Source organism: Lontra canadensis, unplaced genomic scaffold (assembly GCF_010015895.1).
Source record: "Lontra canadensis isolate GAN:19392208 unplaced genomic scaffold, GSC_riverotter_1.0 scaffold73, whole genome shotgun sequence".
Taxonomy (NCBI): domain Eukaryota; kingdom Metazoa; phylum Chordata; class Mammalia; order Carnivora; family Mustelidae; genus Lontra; species Lontra canadensis.
In genome coordinates this window covers 3,460,336-3,485,467 of record NW_022631067.1, presented here as the reverse complement: position 1 = coordinate 3,485,467, position 25,132 = coordinate 3,460,336, and the positions used below count along the sequence as shown (strand labels likewise).

At 41.8% G+C, this 25,132-nt stretch overlaps 1 protein-coding gene across 1 annotated transcript in view; it reads left to right on the top strand.

The window, feature by feature from the left end:
• The window catches only part of MYO16 (myosin XVI), a 587,020-nt gene that overhangs the window by 449,554 nt on the left and 112,334 nt on the right, over nt 1–25,132 (top strand). The window contains exons 25-27 of the mRNA XM_032881053.1: nt 4,626–4,801; nt 7,266–7,346; nt 8,272–8,477. Coding sequence (XP_032736944.1) covers nt 4,626–4,801; nt 7,266–7,346; nt 8,272–8,477 — 463 coding nt within the window. The remainder of the gene's footprint in view (nt 1–4,625; nt 4,802–7,265; nt 7,347–8,271; nt 8,478–25,132) is intronic.

The following is a 25,132-nucleotide window of genomic DNA, read 5'->3' as shown; positions in this document are numbered from 1 at the left end:
CATACCTTGTTTGAAGATCTAATATATAGCGTGGTTTTGAAGTTGGCACAATGCCTTTTTCTTTATTTTTGTATTTCAGATGATGGAATATGTATTTAGAGAGAGAATGTGATAGTTAGTGATACTGTCATTCTCCTTACCTTAACAGAGTCCCTTTAAAGTCATTCTTTTGTGTATACTTGCTATTAAGTTCCAAGAGAACACAAGTGAGTGTTGTTTTGTTCTAAATTCTTTTGGCATCTGAGCAAGCAGACAAAATTTACAATAGATTCTTACATGTTTATACAGGAAGTGGCAGGTGTTTTCTATAAAGGTCCAGAGAATAAACACTTCAGGCTTTGCAAGCCATAAGGTCTCTGTTGCAACTTTTCAACTCTACTGTTACAATGACAGAGCAGGTGTAGACAATACAAATGGACATGCCTTTGTTCCAACAAAACTTTATTTACAGAAAACGGGCAGTGGGGCAGATTTGGCACACAAGCCATAGTTCCTCACCCATTCTATCATATAAGAAAGAGATGTATGGTTGTGATAGTATTTTATGAATTTGTGAAATTGTTTGATGCGGTAAATCATTGTTAAAAGCGAGTGTAATTTATAGATTTTTTTTTTTAATTTTTGAGTACCTTGCTAGGTACTTTGTTTATAGTATCTGATTAAATCTTCCTATTATCAAAAAGCTCCCAGCTTAGAAAGGTTGTAGGATCTGTTATGGGATCGTGAGCCAGCTGGCCAAAGGGAGGCAGGTAGCTTGGAGACCTAGCTCGTGCAGAAATGCAGTGAGTGCTCTCACCTGTGCCTGAGATGTGAAATAAAGTCTCAAGTCTATTGTTTAGGAGTGCCTCTGCACACTTGCTCATAAACTATTCATCTAAGTTCCCGTATCCTGGTGGACTGGCAGGAAAACACTGGATACAATGTTTACAGACCTCCTTCAGGGGACACTTCCCATTTCAACATCAACCTAAACTATTGATGTTGAAATGATTTCAAGTTGAAGTTACAAAATTCGTACCAAAAACTCCCATAAACCCTTTTCCCAATTCATTTTCCTCATTTCCCTTCTTTTATTCTGTCTTCTCCATCCCATTCACCCTGCCTTCCCTGTGTGTGCAAGTGTGTGCATGCATGTGCGTACATACATGTGTGCATGTGTATGCGTGTGTGTGTGGGGGGGGGGCATGACATGTGTGTTCTGAATCATTTGAGACCTAGCAAAGGCGTCTTCAGTATACATCCTGAGCTAAAGGACGTTATCTTACAAAACAACGGTCTGAGTATTGAACATTGACACAGTGCCAACATCTAGACCCGAGTCCTATCCCTTGGCCGCTCACTTCAGCGATGGCTTCCATGATGATTTCCCCCCAATTCAGGGCCAGTTGCTGCATTAACTGTCATTTCTCTTCAGTCTTCTTTAATTGGGGACATTCTCTCTGCTTATCTTTTTCTTTTTTTTTCTTCTTTTTTCTTTTTTTTATGATACTTATGTATTTATTTTTTTATTGAAGTATAGTTGATATAAAAGGTTACATTATGTTCAGGTGTATACATTGATTTAACAATTCTATACATTATTCAGTACCATGTTAAGCATAGTCACCATCTGTCATCATAGAGGATTATTTCAGTATTGTGGACTATATTCCTTATGTTGTATTTTTCATCTGTGTAAATTATTTTATAGCTGGAAGTTTGTACCTCTTAATTCCCTTCACCTGTTTCATTCCTCCAACTCACCTCCTATCAGGCAATTACCAGTTTTTTCTCTTTATTTAAGAATTATTTTTATATTTTTGTTTGCTTTTATATTCCACATATAAGTAAAATCATACGGTATTCTTTGCCTGCCTATTTCACTTAGCAAAATACCCTGAAGGTCTATCCATGTTGTCCTGAATGGCAAGGCTTCATGCTTTGTTGTGGCTGAATAATATTCCACATCTTCTTTATCCATTCATCTCTTGAGGGACACTTATGTTGCTTCCATATCTTGGCTATTATAGATAATGTTGTAATAAACATAGAGGCACATACATCTTCAAGTCATTAATGTTTTAATTTTCTTTGGGTAAATACACAGCAGTGGAATTCTGATACTTCTCTTTTAACTTTTGAAGGATCATCCCTACTGTTTTCCACAGTGGCTTCACAAATTTACACTCTCGTCAGAAGAGTACAAGTTCCTTTTTCTTCATATCCTCACCAACGCTTACTATTTCTTGTCTTTTTGGTACTAGGCATCTGATTGCTGTGAGGTACTACCTCATGGTGGTTTTGATTTCCACTTTCCTGATGATTAGGGGTGCTGAAAATCTTTTCATGTGTCTCTCGGCCATTAATATGTCCTCTTTTGGAAAAATGTCTTCTTAGGTCCTCTGCCCATTTGTTTATTTTTATTGTAATCCCAGTTTGTTCACATACAGTGTTATTAGTTTACAATGTAGTGATTCGACAATTCCATATATCACCCAGTGCTCAACAAGTGCACTCCCTCATCCCTATATAACCTATTTAATTTATTTAACCCGACCGCCATCTCCCTCCACTCTGGTAACCATCAGTTTGTTCTCTATAACGAAGAGCCTGTTTGTTGGTTTTTCTTTTTCCCCTTTGCCCATTTGTTTCTTTCTTTTTTTTTTTTAATTTAATTTTTTTCAGTGTTCTAAGATTCATTGTTTATGCTCATTTGTTTCTTAAATTCCACATATAAGTGAAATCATATGATATTTGTTTTTCTCTGACTGACTTATTTCACTTTCTTTCATGACTGACATTTTAAAACCTAAAGGCCAGTTACTTTGAAGACTGTCCCTCAATCTGGGCTTATTTGCTGTTGGCTCCCATTCGCGTCTGCACACCCCTTCTGGGCAGAAACCCACAGAGGAGCTCAAGGGTCTTCCACCCAACCCGGTCATAGGACGCACCGACTATTTGAAACACCATTGGTGACATAGCCATGTTAAGGTGACACCGTTTATGTAATAGTTTCATGTAATTGAAAGCTGCTGTTTTACTCTGTCACTTCATAAGGAAGATGAGGCAATCAATGTTCTCTTCCACATCAGACTTTGACCTGCTGGCTCACATACATGATAGATTCTTGCCCAAATCAGCAATTTCTCAGATGGTTGCAAAATCACGATTTTCTACCCCCCATTTTCCCATCAATTGTGACATTCAAATGCAAGCACTCCCCTTTCTCATTAACTAATTAAATTATTAGTAGTGTGGGCTCATAGATTCTTATTTTATTAAATGACTCACAATCCATTACTTATCGTTATTTTGATACTAACGTTGTTCAAGATACGGCCAGTGAGCAGCCCTTCAAGCCAGCTCCTAGGTTCTTCTTCAGGTTCTCGTGATCTTGTTTAGCACCTCCTGATATTCCAACCTTCCAGAATGTTCCGCGATTATCAGCTCTGCCTCCAAATCAGCCCTGTGCCCAAGAGGCCTAGATTTATTTTAGAGAAGAATGGTATTAAGAAACACTGAGGTCTGGGGGCTTGACGAGCTCATTTCTAACTGGGTTGTCTTTGCTTGAGGCCCTTCAGAACGAGACAACTGAAGATACGTAGATAAAATATGGGTGTGTAGCTCTATATGAAAAATCATGAATTTATCCTGCTAGCCCTAAGTTGTATCCAACACCACAGGGCTCCATTTTGCCTTCCTGCGTTCCCCAATTGTTCTTCCCTTTTCTGACACTTCTGCCTAGTTTGTTTATCATGTAGTGACTTTCCTTTACATGCCTTGTCACTAAATATGTTAGTCTGCGCAAGCAAAGTAATCTGGGTGTGGGAAAGGTAGAAAAATGGCTTTGCTGCTCAACAGAGCTAACTAGCTGATGGGTCCACAAGATCCTAAATGATGTGCACGTGACTTTACATTCTAACCCTGTATCATCCTCAAACTAGGTATGTCATGGTCATTTTGTAGGAAAGGAAACTCAATTGTGAGGATTATGTAAATACAAATGTAGGTGACATGAGAAAGGTGTCTTATAGAGCTCTCACCGCTGTATGTGGTTTTCACTGTACGATTCCAAATTTAATAGAATTTGTATAACCTCACATGTAAAAGACATTTGTATAACATCACATGTAAAAGACATTGGCTTTTTATCTTTGTAGCTGAACTGTTTCCCCTAACAACTGGTACAAGCAGATGAAACAGGGTCCTACAAATGTTTACATACACCAGGAGCTGGGTTAGGCCCTGGGACATGTGTTTCTGGGGTGAGAAGCTGCTGGCAGAAACCACAGGTCTTCATGACTTGGCCAAGAGAATTGAAGCCCTGTAGACCCAAGCAGGCAAGACTGGGTTCCCAAGGCTAGGAGAGTCACAAGTGCTACTTAGAAGGCCAAGGGCCAGTGCTGAGGTAGAGTACAGGGACACGGATTAGGACTCCTGGTCAGGACAGAGAAGGTTGGAATTCATTAAGTGGTAGGATTAATGGTGGGGAAAACAGAATAGAGGCAAAAAGAAAGATGACCTCTCACTTACGTCTTGCACTGAGAGTGTCTAGTGCTTACAGCCCTGGAATGAGGAGTGTGTTTAAAGCTCGAGGACATAACGACTTGAATGCCACTCACAATATCGCTTTATTTCTTTCCTAGCTAGTGAAAATGTCGTGATACATCATTTGTTCCAGTCGAAACTGTCACAGACAGGATCCCTCGTGTCCTCCTATCCCTCTTTTAAGTTCAGAGGACAGAAATCCACCCTGCTCAGTAAGAAAACGGCAGCTTCTTCAGTTATTGGAGAAAACAGGAATTATCTAGAACTCAGTAAGGTAGGAGTTCCTCTGATTCTTGTTTGGTTGTTCTTAAGTCTGCTTAGTACCTTTACTTTTTTTTTTTCTCTCTTTTTAAAGGCAATTCTGAAAACCGATGGAAACAAATTGATATTTTAATTTCAAAAAGTAATGAAAAGGATCCTGGCAGAAGTATAACCTTAAGAGAGAGGGGACGGTAGAGGAGAGTGCAGTAGAGTGAAAATTCAATAACAAATAGGACATTAGTGATTTTATTGGTTGTCTCTGCAACATCCTATTTGTGCCTTGTCTCAGTGACTGTCCTTTTGATGAATGGGAAGTAACTGCAGGGACAGTAGCTTTCCAGGGAATAAACTTTGCTACCTTATTCTGTCGACATTAATCACTTCAGAGGTTTTAGGTCTCTAAACAATATATTGTAGTTTCTCTTATAGACAGTATGTATGTTTCTGGGGCTGGAAGTATTTTTTCTGGATAGCATGTGGATTTTAAGCTTACTTTTGTATTATACTAGTTTTAATGTGTACTTGTCCGACACAAGTGTGGTTATACTTAAAACATACAGGTTCTATTTATAAAACAAAACTACAGATTCAGCGGAGTTGTCTCAAACCAATAGGAAATAGGTAGGAAATGTGTTAACGTTAAGGATTCAGTGCCTGATGGTAGCCTGGTTTGCTCTGCCTACCACCAAAACTACGGAGATGAGAAATATGTTTGGGAAGGTATCCAGGACAATCAATTTTAGAAATTCACTTGTTGTAGCTTGTTGGAATGCATTTGAGCTTACCAATTAAAATAAAAGCATAATTAAAATCAGCTCTATTTTGGAAGAGTGGCAAGATGTAGATAACATATTAGAAATGAGTGAGTATGTGCACTCGTGTGTGTGTGTGTGTGTAGCCAATGACCCTACAATTAGGGATCCTTTGATGGAGTCATTCCTGGACTGTCTGATCACAGGAATTCAATTTCACTGAATACAGAGTGGCATTTTTTTACATAAAAAAAGATAAAAAGAGTTACCCTTCATAAGGAAGATCTCTACTCCTGAGGGTTTCACTGAACCTCCTGGCCCTTCCTTTCTCCATCATCCTGGAAATCAAGAGCACAGAATCACCACACACCTCTAAACTGTAATTTTTAACCTTAATTATTAAACATTACCAGGCATAGAGGCCATTAGTCTTTTCCCTAAAGGACTGCAAAAGGAAGATAATTCACAGTGGTTCCTCCGCCCAGAAAGGGAAATTGAGTGTTCCATTTCCGGGGATGGAGATTTATTTATTACGATTATTCCATAAGTGTTTCATCCCTCCCTTCTGTGCACGCTGCCTTCATCCTTGCACATCCATGCCCGTGACCAGCAGGATGGACGGGGTTTTCCCCACTCTAAGCAAGCATCGCACTTGGCCTGCGTCTGTAGAAAACCCGTTGATCTTGGACCAGTCGCCCCTTTCACGTTCCCTTGTCAGGATTGATCATTCCAGCTTGACAGTTCATGTCAGTGGAAGGAAATGAGCTGCTTCCACGCTAGCAACAATACCATATTGACAAGAAGGTTTCATCCGATGTTTTTCTCCTATCAGGACCTCTTTATTGTAATGTAAATGATTTTGGATCAATAGATATGTTGGTCTGAGTCTGTGTGATTTTGTGAAAGGCAATACAGTACGTCTGTGGCTGGGGCTCCTTTTAACCCCTGGTGGGATTTAATTAATTACCTTCTGCCCTTTCTTTCTTTCCCCATTGGCCTCATTTCCACTGACTTCTTTTATCTCCATTATCCTTTAATCTCTACTATGTATGATTTTTTTTTCTTTTAAGAGCTGTATGCAATGACTTATGGAAGAAAACACAGAGTCTTGCCATTTTTCAGATAGGTAATCTACTACTCCTTTGAGCAGTTAAAAAAAAAAAAGAAGAGGAAGGGCAAGAAAAATAGAATGGGAAGAAATTGACTGTGGTTAACTTAAGGGAATAAACCAGTGATTGCTAGAACGTCAGGTTTTGTAACACACATGACTCTCTGTTTGCCAGGCAGGAAGCTACCACTTCTGGACAAACACGTGTGATGGTAACACAAGGCACCAGCGTGCGCTTGTTTCCTGCTGAACAAGAGTCAGCTCTTGGCCTCAGGACTCAGATGGGCCAGGACGCAGCTTCGGTGTACTTGAGAGGCTGGCAGCCGTGGTAGTATTTAGCAAGTAGCTGCCCATGTCCCCAGTTTAGAGTACCATCGCCGGGAATCCTTTGGTACTGAATGTTACAGTCTTCTGTAGATTTGTGCCGTCCTGTGAGTGAATTCACGCGGGTGGGAGGCTGACTTTTTTTCTTCTATGTGGGCTTTAGGAAAATACTACGAAAATCACTGTGTTGTATGCTTGAAACAAGTGTCAACGATACTTCAATTAAAAATAAAGGACTACATACCTCAGTAAATAAATTGCTCTTGCTTTATTTCCTTTTATTTTCATGACAGTTACTAAAGAAGAAAGGAGCCTCTACATTTCTTCAGCAACTGGAACGGGGAGGTCCCGTCACCATCGCATCGCAACTCAGGGTTAGTTGGTTTTGTGGTTTCCCAAAAGTGAGATTTTGATTTTATCAACTGTAGAGGGTATATGTGTATTTTCCCCATTTTTGACCCATTGAGTACCCTCAGATAAAAGTAAGCACTCAACATGCGTGTGCGCGCGCACACACACACACACACACACACACACAGACTCACGCCACAGAGACTTCAAAATATAAGAGTTATGGATCAAAGATAAACATTTTTATTGAACAGTGTGGAGATTCCTCAAGAAATTAAAAATAGAGCTTCCCTATGACCCTGCAATTGCACTCACTACTGGGTATTTACCCCAAAGATACAGATATAGTGAAAAGAAGGGCCATCTGTACCCCAATGTTTATAGCAGCAATGGCCACGGTCGCCAAACTGTGGAAAGAACCAAGATGCCCTTCAACAGACGAATGGATAAGGAAGATGTGGTCCATATACACTATGGAGTATTATGCCTCCATCAGAAAGGATGAATACCCAACTTTTGTAGCAACATGGACGGGACTGGAAGAGATGATGCTGAGTGAAATAAGTCAAGCAGAGAGAGTCAATTATCATATGGTTTCACTTATTTGTGGAGCATAACAAATAGCATGGAGGACATGGGGAGATGGAGAGGAGAAGGGAGTTGAGGGAAATTGGAAGGGGAGGTGAACCATGAAAGACTATAGACTCTGAAAAACAATCTGAAGGGGTTGAAGAGGTGGGGGGGGGTGGGAGGTTGGGGGAACCAGGTGGTGGGTATTGGAGAGGGCATGGATTGTATGGAGCACTGGGTGTGGTGCAAAAACAATACTGTTATGCTGAAAATAAATTTAAAAAAATGATTAAAAAAAACATTTTTATTGAAAAGCCCTTTATATTTGCTGTCAGTGTGGTCTTTGGAGAATAAGCTATGTTTTGCTTCTCTCCTTAGAAATCTCTAACGGATATTATCGGAAAACTTCAGAAGCGGACTCCACACTTTATTCATTGCATCAAGCCCAATAACTCAAGGCTGCCAGATACTTTTGATAATTTTTACGTGTCTGCTCAGCTACAATATATTGGGGTCCTGGACATGGTGAAGACCATCCGATATGGTTACCCTGTTCGCCTTTCCTTCTCGGATTTCCTGTCAAGGTAAATTCTGCTCTTGAAACATTATGTATTTGCTCGGTGTGACATCCTGCTGACGTGCTAGCAAGGCTCTCCTGTTTTGTTCTTTGTTTCAGGCCTTGGTTTTATTGTGTATACAGTTGACTCTTTGAACCATGGGGGAGGTTGGGGCGCCTGCCCCCACACGCACAGTGGGAAATCAGTGTGTAACTTCCAATCCCTACACAGCTTAACTACTAACAACCTACTGTTGACCAGAAACCCTACCAATAACACAAACAGTGGATTAACATACATTTTGTGTGTTATACATATTATATACAATATTTTTACAATACAGTAAGCCAGAAAAAAGAAGATGTTATTATGAAAATCCTAAGGGAGAGAAAATATATCTACAGTGCTGTACTATATTTTTATACAACAATCTCCGTATAAGTGGGCCCACACAGTTCAAACCTGTCTTGTTCAAGGTTCAGGTACGTTCTTCTAAGCCCAGTAAACAAAATACTCTGGGAAAACAATGAAACACACTGAGCAAGCTTTTTGTAAAAAAGTGACAGAACTTTGATACCTTGGAAACCATTTTCATGTTACTTTATGTGAGTAGATTTTCTTGGATTTAAAGATTTCTAAGATTATTGCATATAATGTTTACTTAAAATTTTTTATTTAAAAGAATATAGGAGCTCCCGGCTGCCTCAGTCAGTAGGACATCCGACTCCTGATTTCAGCTCAGGTCATGATCTCAGGGTTGTGAGATCAAGCACCACGTCAGGCTCCACACTAGGCATGGAGACTGCTAAGGGTCCCTGTCTCTCCCTCTGCCCCCCCAAAAAATAAAAATAAAAGAACGTATATATGTGATTATTTTCTCCCCTATGTCCATGAACAAAATATTTTTCTAGATCAGGGAAACTACTCTCATTGGCCAAATCTAGCCCCCACCCCTATTTTTGTAAATAAAGTTTTGTTGCAACACAGGCACTGGTGAAAATAATGACAATGTTTGTTCTTAGCCAATTACAAAATAATAGGGAAGTAAGCAAAAAAAAAAAAAAAAGAAAGAAAGAAAGAAAGGAAAAAAGTATTTAGTAATCCTATATAAACGAAGGTAAAGTTTAAAAATAATATGGATATAAAATATTATCAATATTACAAGAATAAAATGTAGCATTTATGGTTCAAACTAACTGTACAACTAGTATGGAAAATCTATTCGACAAACCATTTATTTAAGAAAAGAGATTTGGGGCGCCTGGGTGGCTCAGTGTGTTAAGCCTCTGCCTTTGGCACAGGTCATGATCTTAGGGTCCTGGGATCGAACCCCGCATGGGACTCTCTGCTCAGCAGGGAGCCTGCTTCTTCCTCTCTCTCTGCCTGCCTCTCTGCCCACTTGCGATCTCTGTCTGTCAAATAAATAAATAAAATCATAAAAAAAAAGAAAATAGATTTAATACTTGGTTGACCAGAAGTTCCACTTAAGCCACCAGCATGAGGAAGCTGCTAACTGAAAATAAGTTATTTGAATTGCCCTATTCCCCCAGCAGAGGATGGTGAACGTGACTGTGTGTGCCCATGTGTGTATCTATATTACATATCAGAATGATCAGGAAATGCTTTCTGCCTTTTTTTTTTTCCCTAAGTCTACTTTGATGTATATACTCAACCAGGACCTCTAGGAAAAGAGTGTATGAGATGTCTTTTAAAACTAAGTACAGCATTTCACATATACGCATCTCTTATCTACCATGACCTCTAGGCAGGGACCATGTCTTACACAATAACAATTTCTGTGCATTGTGTTTAACCAGCGCTTTCAGAATGAACCTGGCCTTGCAGATTATTCTTTATTCAACTTAAAGAAATATTTCTATATAACAGAGACTATAGCCATGGTTTATTTAAAAGAGTAGCAGGGATGAGAAATAATATATTTTGGTAAATCTTTGCATTGCTTTCACCAGCCCCTTATTTAAAAGAAGATATGATTTCTACTTAGCCTTATTTTCAGTGGCATGTCAATAGAGATGGAATTATTCATTTACATCAGTGGAAATTGGCCAACATATTTTTTTTTTAAGTAGGTTCCGTGCCCAGCATGGAGCCCAATGTGGGGCTTGAACTCCCCACCCTGAGATTAAGACCTGAGCTAAAATCAAGAGTTGGAGACTTAACTGACTGAGCCACCGGGCATCTTGCCACCATCTTCCTTAAATGAAGGATGCCAGTGTGGGCTATTGTCACAAAAAACACTGGTCCATACAGAGATGATCCATTTCTATAGAACTGGAATAAAATATAATTCACATACTGTCATGTCTAGAAATAACATAATTTTTGTATTTGAGTATAGTTGACGCGCAGTGTTACGTAAGTTTCAGGTGTATAGCATAGTGATTCCACTATAATTTAATATTTATTTAGAAAGCTCATCAGAACTTTGACATTGTCCCAGGCAATCAAGCATCATTATATAAACAAAGATTAAAGGTGCAATTTAATAGGAAGTTTTGCTTGCCAGAACTTCCTATTAAATTGATAACTGATAACAGATGTATTGTTCCTATGTCAAATACTTATTTTCTCTTCCTATCACCTTGTCTTAATCGTTGGAGAATAAAACCCTTTGAAAACAGATTACTTCGTTTAGTACACAGAAAGGAATACGATCGCCACAAATGTATCAGACTGAGAAGCAAAAGATGTCCTGTGGTGAAGCAAGCACCTACTTATCTGAATGGCGTTTACTTTTCCTGAAATCCAACATGACACTAAATGGGGATAATGACATTCTTGTGGAATCTGTAGGTGGATGTGATGATATTGCAAATTTGCTTTGTGGTATTTCGGCTTTAATAACTGTCAATTATTCTGAGACTTCCTAACTGAGACTGGAGAATCGCATTAGTCTAGCGGATCCAGTTTTGATTAAATGTAGAGGTATGCCTGCTGAGCGTTTGCCTAATAGCATCAGTAGCTTCCCAGGGGGATGATAAAGATGTAAGGTCCTGCCTCCCACAACAAAAGACTCCGCAAATTTGGACATACGAGCAAAAGGAAAGGAGCGTCATGATCCACAACCGGTGTCCTGTTGCTCTGAGCTAAATCGTACATCGCTCAAAATTCATAGGCTGAAGCTCTCACCCCCACTGTTAGTGCACTTGGAGATGGGGCTTGTGGGAGGGAATCCATGTGGAGTGAGCTCATGGGCTGGAGCCCTGATCCGACAGCATTAGTGTCCTTGTGACAAGAGTCATCAGAGAGCAGGTGCGTGCTCTCTCTGTGTGTGCTATGTGAGGACACAGCGAGAAGGCGGCTCTCCGCAAGGCAGGAGGCAGGAGGAGACCTCCATGGAAACTAAATTGGCTGGCGCCTTGACCTTGGACTTCCCAGACTCCAGAACTGTGAGAAAATAAACTCCTGTTGTTAAGCTGCCCAGTCGGTGGTATTTTGTGACGGCAGTGGAGGCTGGCGAGGATACCTGCATTTGTAGGATGTGTTTCCATGGTGTCCATGGTAGCCAAGCTGGACGAATTACGTTGGGAAATTTTGGGTGCTTGTTCTTGCTATGAAATGCTCTAGTGTTAGTGGAAGGAAACAGAGTTTAGGTGCACATATCCTGTGGTTCCAAAGACTCTCTCATCCTTCTTGCCTTTGTGTCCATTTACTCATAGTATTTACTTGGTATTCAAGATTCACTTGGGCATTCCCTCCTTTGGAAAATCTTTCATAGATTCCTAAATTGCTTGGTGTCTCTCCTCAATGCTTCAGAAAATACTTGAGCAAGACAGTTGTTGTACACTCCCTGGAAATAGCCCTTTATGGCCAACCTCAACCACTGGACCAGAGGTGAGCAGAACACAGCCCATGGGTGAGATTTGGCCTGTCACCTACTTTCATATGGCCTGAGAGCTAAAAATGTCTCATGCGTCTTTAAATTGTTATATTTTAAATGGTTAGCGACATACTTCATAATGACTTCAGTGTTGTCTCCTGGCATGCAAAAGGCTGAAATGTTGACTCTCTCACTCCTTCCAGAACATATTTGCTGCCCCACAGGAGACCATAGGCTGCTTGCATGAGGGGCAGGTCCTACTGCATGCCTGGACTCTAGCAGAACGCCTGCCACCCTTCGTGCTTCTCGAGCCTGCTCAGTGACACTGAGCGGATGGCTCTCATATGCTCTTCTGTGTCAATGACTTTCCCTAATGTCGGTCTGGCTCGTGAAATTTTTCAGATGACTTTGTAAACGACAACTCTCAGCAGTTGATTCTGCGGAAGATAAAATCCCACGTCCGTGGCCTATAATAGCAAAATTTTCTCTCTTGTACTCATTTCTGTGATTTGGAAGTAGTACAGCAAAGCTCAGCCCAGCACTGATATGGGAGTCTTTTCCATGATGGCCCCAGGAAGAACTGCGAGGTGGCTCGTGCCTTTTCTGTGTCAGCGGGAGAGGAGAAATGGCCAGAATGCCTGTTACAACATCTCCCGAGCTGTGGCACTTGTCACTTGCTTATATTCCATTGCCTAAAGGCAATCTGTTGGCCAAGGCCAACATGAATAGGGTGGGAAAATGTTTTACTCCTCAGAGAAACTATACAACACACAACCAACTTCTGGCTCTGTTCATCTGTCACTGTGTAGCAAACACCACAAAACTTCATGATATAAAACAATGTGTTATTTCTCCTGGTTCTGTGGGTTAACTGGACTCAGGTGAGCAATTCTTGCTTGGGGTCTTCCAAAAGTTACAGCCAGATAGAAGAAGACCCTTGTGTTAGCTGGGCTGGACGTGTACAATGGCTTCTTCGCTCATGTGCCTTGGTGTTCCTCCAGCAGCACAGTCTGGAACTCTTCCCTGGCAGCTCCCAGTTCTTGGGGCAAGAAGGGAAACTTGCAGTCCTAGAAGCTGGGCCTGGAACTGGGCCATCATCACTGCCCTTGTGTTTTCTTGGTCAAACAGTTGCCGACCAATCCAGGTCTACCCCCTGGAAGAAGCAATGGATTGTGGCCAATGTCAGAACGAGCTACCATATCCCCTTGAAGGGAGAACATGCAAGTAATTGGGAACAATAAGAAAGATCTTCCACAGCTGTTCCTATGTGTGAGAATTCCTATTATTTCATCTCTTCCCAATAAGTATATGTGACTTCAGTGTGTTGAATAATATAACACCATCATGGTTTTGTCTTTGTTTTTGTTTTCCAATTCTAGAATTGAGGGAAGTATAATATGAGGCAATGCTAAGGAAATTATTTAAGGTTTTATTTATTTGACACAGAGAGAGCATGAGCAGGGGAAGCAGCAAAGGGAGAGTGAGAAGCAGACCTCCTGTTGAGCAGGGAGCTCGATGCGGGGCTTGACCCCAGGACCCTGAGAACATGTCCTGAGCCAGGACTGACTGAGCCACCCAGAAAACCCTAGGGAAATTATTTTGAGAAGTCCTCCAAGGAATGGTACCATGCATTTTACCTTGTAAAGTGCGGTACCATCATTTTCCAGAACTTTCTTTCAGTTCTGGGCTTGTGACATCGTAACGAATGCCTCTTCCCAGTGGGAAGCCGGCCCATGGCAGCTCTTACTCCCATAAGTCTCTGCTTTTCTCAGAGCATGAGCCTCTCACGTTTTATCTTCTTCCAGAAAAGACAGGGAAATCTTTTGGAATCTACCTCTGGATGCCGGGGGACAAGCTTGGGGCTCATGCCCGTCGTTCATCTATGGACTGACTTACGGTTGGCAGGGGAGAGCAGGACATCACTCCAGGCTTCACCCTTTGGGGCCACAACCTTATTTGGAAAAGACAGAAAGAAGTGCCCTTGAGAAGGGCCCCCGGTAGTGGTATTATGCTTGGCGTGGTGAGGGAGAATGATCTGTTCTCTGAGACTGTCACTGGATGAGATCCCTCTTAGAAATAGTCTGAATCGTTGAGCTTGTTTCAATGACACAGTTGTTGCCAAAAGGTCAGGCTGTGCAAGCACACAGCCCTGATGGGAAATTGGGTGCCGGGAGACAGATGAAAGAAGCCACACTTCGGTTTCTTGGACTCAGCCCGCGGGGAAGGCAGCTGCCCAGTGAACCAGCATTGCCAGAGCCGTAGGTCTGAGCTGGAATCTTCTAGAAGTTCTCCTCATGACATGGACAGGCTGCCAGTTGCTGTCAATGCGTCTTTAATAGAAACGTGAATTAGTAAGTTCAGGAGCTGTTAAATGTCCTAAAAGCTTTAATTGGCAAAAAGATCTGTTTCCTTTGGGGTGGTTGTGCCAAGGCTGACCGTGTTCGTCCTGCTACAATTCATCTCAGGGCTGGTTTCGTGAAGTTCGGGAGGAGAGGACTGGTGACTTTTCAGTGAAATGTGAAATTGGAAAGAGAAGGGTCAGGCATAGGTTCTAGAAGCCATTTCAGTTGAAGCATCGTTCTGTCTTTACTGGGAACCTGTTTGGGGGCTCAGTGGGTTGCGAATCATCATTTCCCCCATAATCTACTCAGGGCATGTGTGAACTATTTCTAGAAAAGGCCACATGGTCATGGTTGTTAGCTGCAGGCCATGAGGTCACTCCCGCCAGTACCCAGCTCTGCGTGGGGCCCCGTGCAGCTGCCAATGGCATGTGGGGGAAAGACCACAGGAACAGAGTGCAGGTGGTTTGGGCCCCAGGGCAGCTGACCCTTTATCTAGGTCCATCCCCCCTTTCCAGTGGAGCTGGGGAACCGTGTCTATAGAAAGGGGGCAGAGAGGGAAAGGTGACTGATGTTTGCTTCTGCATTTCCTTGACCTGGCTCGGGGTGTCTGTTCCCGGGGTCGGTATCCCTTGTCCGTTTCTGCCTCCCATGCTCGCCCCCTCATCTCTTCGTGGAGCATTGTGCTGACTCAGATGTCACTCAGGTAGGAAATCCTCCCTGCGTGCATGGAGGCCCGCTGTGGGTCACGCCCCAGATCGCCGCTGCAGGCTTGTTACTTTGGTCCTCAGAATAACTTTCCACACAACTACTCTCATTACCCAGATACGAGTTAGTTATGTCCTTACGGAGTTGCCAGCTTTGACTTAAATATGCCTCAAGCACATTCATCAGCATGGCGGAGGCTGGGCACTGTGCTGTGCTGTCCCCAAGGGTCACTCGTTTTGCCCTCACTCCCCCCCTGGGCTGCCATTACTGCAGCATTCGTTTGCCCTCAGAGCAAACTCCGGTCCCCGGGGACTTGGGTACCGGCTCACACCTCTCACCCCTGAGGGTGTCTTTAATCCATTCATGGTGCTGGTGCGGCGTTGACCTTGGCCCTGTTCCCACGTGCTCATGTTCCCCATGCCCTCTTCCTGCTGGAAGAGCGGGAACCCCCGAACAGCACCCTGACCTCCATGGGGAAAAGAAATCCCTGGAGGTGTCTCCAGATGCAGACCTGGGCCCTTCATTCTGCATTTCCTTTGCTCTGCTTCCTGAAAAACAACCCAGTTAGCTTCGTGGGGTTCACGGCCACCAGTGTCCCCGTCCTCACCAGCGACCTTGCATAGTCATGCAGCGGCAACGGGGCAGCTGGCTGATGGAGAATGGGCTGATGAATCGTGACTTCTGGAAAGTGAGCTCCAAGTGAGTAATAGATGTGATCCTTGCAGATGGAGAACTGCACGATTCCATGTAAAATAACAAAAAAAGTGAACACAAAAATGTTTTACAATTTTCTTTATTGTTATTATTTTTTTATTATGTTAGTCACCATATAGTACATCACTAGTTTTTGATGTGGGGTTCCAAAATCCATGGTTTATGCACCACACCCAGTGCTCCATGCAATACGTGCCCTCCACAATACCCACCACCAGGCTCTCCCCACCCTCAGCCCCCTCCCCTCTAAAACCCTTGGTTTGTTTCTCCAAGTCCACAGTCTCTCAGGGTTCGTCTCCCTCTCTGCTTTCCCCCTGTTCATTTTTCCCTTCCTTCTCCTAATGTCCTCATGCTAGTCCTTATGTTCCGCAAGTAAGTGAAACCATCTGATAATTGACTTACTCTGCTTGAGAACTTTCTAACAGTTCCTTGGAAACATACTCCACACTGACCAGTCTAAAATAATTTACTAAATAATTCCACTCCAGTAAGCATCCAATATAAAATGAATGAAATCAGGGTGACTGTGCTGTTCTAGGAAAATAGACAGGAAGGTACAGGAATTTGGTATTTTAACAATTAATTCTATTGTATTTCTAAAACAGTTTTATAAGAACATTAAAAATTCAGTCCCAGAATTCCGAATCTTATTATTCATTACTTGATTTATATGGGCTTCCCCATGACCCCTCCACTGATATATCGTTTTTAGGGCCAAACCAGCTTTAAATACTTACCCATAACTTACTTGTTTCATTACTTACAAATTATTTAATTCTGTTTATAGAACAACAGTGGTTTTTAATGTGACCCTTAGTTGGTAGTTTTCATTGATTCTATCTGAATGATCTCAGTGATTCAAGAGTCTACAAAGAACCTCAGGTTGTCATTGGGATCTTTGAAGAGACCTAATCAATAGCATCTTTATCCTTATTCAATTTTTGACCGAAGTGGGAAGACAAAACGATCAAAATGTCACCTTTAAAGACAGCACTTGGCATAAGAGCCAACAGTTCCTGCTAATAGAGCCAACCCTAAGACTGGCCAGCCTCACCCTCAGTTACATACAGCGCGGACCCAGCCACACTTCCCCACACGGGGGGCTGTTCGGGGAAGGCTTGGAGCCTGGAGAAACTGAGGAAGACCACCGTGAACCAGGAGCAGTTGTCTAGTATTAGCAGCTGAGAAGGCTCTGTATTTTTCTCACCAAAATTGCCAGTCACATTAGTCCACTACCACACCCTCCCTTATGAAGTGGGCGGGATTAGAGGAGAGCGACGTCTGCCTACATCTCTAAGGAAACAGCTGAAAAGAAGAGGAAGGTCCTTGGTGAATCTCTGCGGTGTTTTGTGTTCTGGGGTGTTGGACTCCTTCAGTAAACCTGTCCACAACCTTAGGGTGTGACCAGTCCCCTGAGGGGACATGCTGTCCTTCATGAACACCCCACTGCATCTTTGTGTACCTTCTGGGGCCACTGACAAGGAATATAGATTTTGCACCCAAAGACTGAAGTGGCCCAACAGTGCATTACTTTAATGGGTTTCAAGGACACTCTGTATTCATGGCTAAGTGCGTTTCATTTCCAGTTGCAAACCCTGTCTAGACAGTGTCCAGCTGAGTCTGTCAGAGATTCTGCAACCCCGAATAAATGGAAATACTCAAATAAAACAAAAGAGCAACTCAGATAATAAAATCCCAGTAGCCTAGATATTCCCCAAATTTGACTATACATCTTCTTCCACTATTAAGATCCCCATGAGAAATGAAAGTTCAAAGATTAATACATCTTGTAAATGAAAGTCCAGAAATGTTCAGTTCCAAAGGAATTAAAGTCCCAAATCTGATTATCTTGCCTTGTTGAGTTAAATGTCCAGAATTCCATGCACATAAGTTAAATTTCTATTTCTGAATCACTCTTTCTGGCTTCTCCCTCGGCTCCGATGAGCTTGAGAAGTTCCAGGTATCCTGGCTGAGCTGGGGACCCTAGCATGACCGTGCGAGCCATCAGTCGCTGTGTTGGTCACAAAACACTACAGACTCATGGCTTAAACAACAGATAGTTATTTTCTCCCAGTCCTGGAGACTGGAAGTCCAAGATCAAGAGGCCAGCAGGGCATCTGGTGAGGGCTCTCCCCTTAGATTGTAGACAGCTGTTTTCTTGCCATGAGCCCCCACTGACTTTTCAGGAAGCATGAGCTCCAAGAGAACGAGAGAGTGAGGATCAGAGACTGAGAAGCGACAGAGAGACAGAGCAAGAATGCATGCAAAATCCTACTGAATTAGGACTCCATCCTTAGGACCTCCTGTAACCTAAATTTTCTCCTACAAGAAGACCTTATTGACAAATTCAGTCACCAAATACTGGGTGTCAGGGCTTCAAAATATGAATTCGGGGAGGGGGGAATGGGACAACAAACACTCAGTCCATCGTAGTCGTCCTTCCCGATGAGACTAATTCGACATTGCGTGTTGTGTTGACTCAGTGCCCCATCCCTGATCACCTCCATGTTGAGAGTCCCAGGACTAAATAGTGGAAGTGAGCTTATTCACACACTAACTTCGTCATACGCACTAAATGTAGGAACCTGTCCCTAGTAGATTTCTCTCTAGAGAGAGCAGGATACCACAGGCAGAATGTTCTAGAATCTAACACTGTTTGTCGCCAGTGACCAGGGTGACTCTGTAGTATATCGACCAAACCAGGACAGATTTTACAGCGAAATGGCAAACCCTTAATTAATTTTGACAGGAATGCAGGTATCAACTGGGACCACCCCTGGCAAACCAGGACATTGGCCACCCTACCCACCCTGCCCCCACCTGCTCATGAGTCTTGGCACATTGCCAAGAATCTTTAATCTCCTCCATCCCTGGTAGACACAAGCTCTCTTAAGGAAACCTTCTTCTGTGTGCACATAATGGGTGGCTAGCCAGTATTTGTTGGATGAACTAAGGCACGAATTAGGAATGTTTTATTTTTGGTACAGTTTTACAGCTGAGCTCTAAATTTGGTGTCCAAGATGGAGTATTCATTGATATCCTCTTTAAGGTTCATTAGTGGCCAAAGAATTGTCCATATCTAACCAGCTTAAAATGTTTGCTTGAATTATGCCAAGATATTTCCATTTCTGGACATCCCTGTAGACTTGAGCACGAGACAATGGTCCCAGGTTGCCTTTGCCACAGTTTAATAATATTCTCACTCTCCTCCAAAATACCGTGAGTCATTCCCTGAAATTTCTAGTCATATGATAACTATCCAACAGTCCTGGATGTGTACTCCCATGTTCATTTAAGAAATACCTTCATTTTATGACTTTCTCCTCTGTTCTTTGAAATGCTCTGTTAACGAAAAGCAGTTTCTGTGGTACCACAGGGATGGAGGACCAATTTATGCTGTAGAAATGTATTTAGGAATAAAAACATCAAATCACAGTAGACTCTACTGATGATCTATGTTTAGGGAGAGGCTATTTTTAACTGAGTAATTTACAGTTAGGCTGACCCACTTTGTGCTCTTCCTACGATGTGCTCACTTGAACCCTCTACTCTAACTATATTGTTGTAAAACCCTTTTACAAAGCCTGAAAACTTACTTTTGTGGCAGTTTAATAAGTAAATATTTATATTATTTGAAATAAAGACTTCTACATTGAGCAGAATGTATTCAACTTCAGAATAAAGGCAAATTGTCTTATTGTTAGGAAGCCCATCGTTTTTAGAAAATCGTAGTTTTAAAAATATGGTGATGATAACATAGTTCTAACTTTAATATTCTTTCAAATCTCTCCTAATGTATTTATGTGTAGGGCCTCAGCTACTATCTGTAGAGCTGGAGAAGTGGGATATCTGATATTAGGCAGGAACTTATAAAATATTCAAAACAATGAAATCTGCAGAAAAATGAATCCTACAGAGTGACCTGAAAATTGTCAATGCACATAGTGAGGTACTCCAAGGAAAAGTACTTTAATAGGAGTAATATGAACTATCTAAACTGACAGATGGTTAGAGATAGGGACAGTGTGACTTTTTTCCAGCTCTGATCATCATGACACAGAACAATCAGAGTCCCGTTCAGGAAATCGAATACCAAATGTGGCATTCGTCATATTCATGTGCTCCATTTTTTGAAGAAAATTCTTTCAGGTCTCTGCAAAGCTAAGAAATGGAAGGCATCATTTATACATTAAATTCAGTAAGTCAGTAATTATTTAACAAGACAGGAAAACAAGAAAGTTGTATCCATACATTTTGCATTAGAGATACACACATCATTTCAAGATTGACTTTTACAGAATTATCAGGGAAGACCTTTTAATTTATTGATTGGTTTAGAGAAAGATCATGCATGAGCCAGTGGGGGAGGGGGAGACAGAGAGAGAGAGAGAATCTTACGAGCACTCCACACCCAGCATGGAGCCCGGTGCAGGGCCCAGTCTGATGACCCTGATGACCCTGAGATCTGGAACTTTCTACAAGGAAAGAGTGTCAGGGATCATGACCAGAGCTGAAACCAAGAGTCAGATGCTTACCCGACTGAGCCACCCAGGCACCCAGGAGAAAACTTTAAAAGGTATCATTAATCCCATGGGCTATTAAAAAATCGACAGGTCCTATCCCAGTGAAGGGTATATTTGGAGAAAGTGCAGATACAGGGTAATCTGTTTTCTATGCCCAGTACACTCCCACATCAAGACCAACATCAATGCCATAACCATCTTCCCACGCCGGGGTTTAACAGTTCAACCCTGCTTAATTAGACACTTTTATACGTTGATTTCTAATTCTTTATTATGCTTTGACCATTGCTGCAGAGGAAGCATGTCCACGTTCTGATACAGGACATGCATCGTCCCCAGCACCAGTCCAGTGCCCTTATGCGATGGTTGATTGAAGATCTGTGTTCCGGTCAGGTTTCCTGGGTCCCGGTCACTCTAGCCTCCCAGTACAGGGTGGATGCTCTTAGTCAATACTGTCTTGATGCAAGTCCACCGAGGATGGTTAATTTCCACATGCCATCCTGTAATGCACGTTAGAAACGGGGTGTTAATGGTAATTTTCCCAAGCTCTTTATTATTGGAATAGGAAGATTTGGAATAAAGAAAGTTTCCTCTTCCCATTATACCAAAATACCAACTCATGTCTTATTTAGACACAACCTTAGTGTTCCACGCTGGTCTCTTATTTTAGATCGTGTCCCCAGTACCTGACGCAGGGCCCGATACAAGGTTGGTGGCTAATAACCGTGTTGCCATTCTTGAGTAATTAACAAAATATTCAGGCTGTCACTGGGAATTTTCCAGGGAATGCCCATGCTCCTCACATCTCTGTTAATGTTTGTAAAACCTGTTATTAAACACACAATGTGTGTGTGCGTGCAGGAGCACACACACACACTCATACACACGCACACCCCAAGCATTCTCAAATTATTTAAATCAGTGCCCCTCAACCATACTGGCTAAGTAAACTCACTAAGTTAAAAAATACATATATATGGATAACTGGGTTGGGACCTGGGCACAGGGAAGGTTACCAGGTATGACACAGGATGCCCAGTTAAATTATAATTTCAGATAAACAACAAGTGTTGAAAATAGACAAAAATGATGACCTCTGAAGGACACCATAGCATTGCTAGGGTCACAGTTTTAAACGCTGCCCTCTCCCTTTCCTCCCCTTTCCTTCTCTCTATGTTCTGACACTCTTTCCTTCTAGAAAGTTCCAGATCGTCTGGAATGTATGAGGGATTCTTAGCTGCATGAGCTCATTGAGGACTTTTGCAATTCTTGTAGACTAGGCTATTCAAATCCATTATTTGTATAAGATACACCTCCATTTTCTATTTGTTTTACCATTAACAATTGCTAAATATTGAGTAAGAATATTGGGTAAAAGAATGTGACATCTTTATATCATACTATGGTATCTAAATTTGGTGATCTCTACTCGACTTATTCAAAAATACTAGGAAAAATTAAATTATTTAACTCAGCATACATTTCAGCCTGTGTCCTATCATTCCAAGGTACAGGGTCATCCACTTTACCCTAAAGAAAAATATGGAGATCCATATTTCCTTATATAGACGCATATTTCCATAGACTTTCAACACAACTTCAGGCATATACGAAAGTGTGGCCGTTGAGGATGTGAAAAGGTCATTAAGATTCTCAGTAGCTGACTAAACTGTATTATAACCAAATTACACTGAAAAAGCTACACATGTGAAAAAAATAACATATTTTTTTCTACCCTTCAGTATATCCTATTAGAACAATCCTGATCCATTAAATACACTCAGACATCAAAAATGCAGCACCACATACGGGCGACTGGCATTTGACAGTTTCGCTGTTGACCAGACACATCAGAACATGTGTTACGTCCTCGTATCTCCCAGCAGTTCAACGAGCTGCATGTGTTTTTCACCGACATCCTAGACTAGTCACTTCCTGGGAACCCATTTTCCTTGCTGTTCTCCGTCCTGGTGCAAACACTCCTCTGTGTTTACTTAACATGCAAACTAACATCAGAAGGAGCGGGGACTTTGGTTTCTATCATAGGCATCCAGAACAGATTTTTTTGCTAAGTTTCTCTGAATTCTTTTTATGAATGTTAATTTATTTCTAAAAAATTTAACAGTTTTAATGAAATAGAATTGACATGCAATAAACTGCATCTGTTTTTAGGTTTTAATAAATGACAAGTTTTGATAGAAACCTACATCCTAGAAACCATTCCACAAATCATGGTGGTACACCTACCCGTCATCCCGCTAAAGATTCCCGGTACCCCTTGGTATTCCCGTCTTCTCACCCACCCCTGCTTCTCCCTCCCCAACCAAGCATCAGTACGCTTTTGCTCACGATAAATTAGTTTCATTTCCTGAAATACCATACAAATGAAATCAAGTGTGTACTTGTTTTGCCTGGCTTTTTTCCACTCAGCACAGTAATGTTGACATTCACACATATAGTCGTGTGTTTCGGGAGCTCACTGAGTCGTACTCCTTTTCTATGTTACTCACATGTTACAGATCATTATTTGTCCCCAGCGTTTGGCGATTACAAGTAGAGCCAGTATGACCATTCATGCGCAAGGCTTCGGTGGACACGGTTTCATCTTGGGGTGGAGTTAAGGGTAAAAATAGAGGCGTGGAGTGGCTGAGACATATAGCTTGTACACATTTAACCTTTTAAAAAAAACCAAACTGCTTTCCAAAGTGCGCATATTGTTCTGTATTCCTACCAGGAGGGTATGAGAGCTCCGCTGTTCACACCATCTCCAGTGCTCGGTTTGACCAGCCATCTTGTTTCTGACATTCTAATAGGATGTGTGCAAGTATCTCACTGTGATTTCACTTTGCTTTTTTCCAATGACTAAGGACGTTGAGCGTCCCTCCATCGACTCTTCTGTATGTCTTTTTTTGGTGAGTTTCCTGTTTGTTGCCTAACTTTTCATCAGGTCTATTATTTTTCAGAGTTCTTTGTAGATTCTGGAGACACATATGAGTTAAATATTTAATTGGCAAACATTTTCCCCAAGACTGTGGCTTGTCCTCTATGCTGTGGAAAAGATTGTGTAGAATTGGTGTTAATTTTTCTTTCAATATTTGGTAGATTTGCTTAGTAGGTGACAGCATTTGGGTGTGGAGAATTCTTATTTGGAGGGACGTTAAGTATAAATCCAATTTTTTTAAATAGTTCTAGGGATATTCATGTTATGTACTTTATCTTGGTTAGATTTTAGTAATTTGTGTTTTTTGAAAATTGCTCTGTTTCGTCCAAATTGGAACATCTATCTATATGGGGTTGTTTATACCTTTCCCTTATTATCCTTTTAATATCTACAGGGTTAGTGACAACATCTTTTCTCTGGTTCTGCTACTGATAATTGCGTCTTCTGTTTCCTTTTTTACCAGTCGAGGGTTTTATCAATTTTGCTACAGTTTTATCAATTTTGTTTATTTATTCAAAGAATGAGTGTCTGATTTCGATTATCCTTATTGTTTTATGTTCAGATAATTTCATTGATTTCCATTCTTATTTTTATTATGTCTTTCTTTCTGCATGCTTTAGATTTACTTCGTTCTTCTTTTTCCAACCTTATGTGTTTTGGATTAACAATAAGAAGGCTTTATTTCTTCTTCTTTTCTTTTTTAAGATTATTTATTTATTTGATAGAGCAAGCAAGAGAGCAGGCGTAGGGGGAGGGGCAGAGGGAAAGGGGGAAGCAGACTCCCCACTGAGCAGGGATCCTGATGTGGGGCTTGATTCCAGGACCCTGGGCTTATGACCTGAGCTACAGGCAGAGGCTTAACCCACTGAGCTACTCAGGCACTCCAGGAAGCCTTTATTTCTGTTTTAATAAAGGCAATTAATAAAACTCACCTTTGTTTAGTTAAACAGTAACTTTGAGTTGATCGTGAGTTTACCATTTTTCCCCAGGTTCCCCCGGCCTGGAATCCAGGCATCTCTAAACCCAGAAGTCAGTACTGGTGCAAACAAACAGCTCCAGAAGAAGCCCCCTACTTCAGCCTCAAGGGATAGGATGTGAAACTCGTAAAGCTCCAAGTGTGTGGAAATACACTGTTTTTTTTTTTTATTTCCTCCCTTTTCTCACGTGCCAGCGGCTCACAGGCACCTCTCCTCCAAGGAAGGGGAGCCTTCCTCCCCAGTCAGAAGAATAGCAGTCCCAAAAGTGTGGGGTGAGCCCTATCTTTCTTGGCAGCCTATGTTTTAGCCCCAGACACAGACGCACTCAGTACACAGAGAAGAGGGTAAATAAAGCCAGAGACATCAGGCTAGAGGACAGGAAAGGGGATATCCAGGCAACAGGAAAGTGCTCATGAGCCTGGGCAGGAGGAGGAGCTCTGGAAAGTGACGCAATAAAGCTTTTCATGAACCCATGGCTCACCTCCAAGCTATATGTACATGGATCGTATACAAATGTCATCTTCCTTTTCTTTCCGTTCAATTTTTTTTTAATTTTTTATACGTTATATTTTAGAGCACTTTTAATTTCACAGCAAAACTGATTGGAAGATAGAGAGATCGCCCCCCACGCCCCTGCCC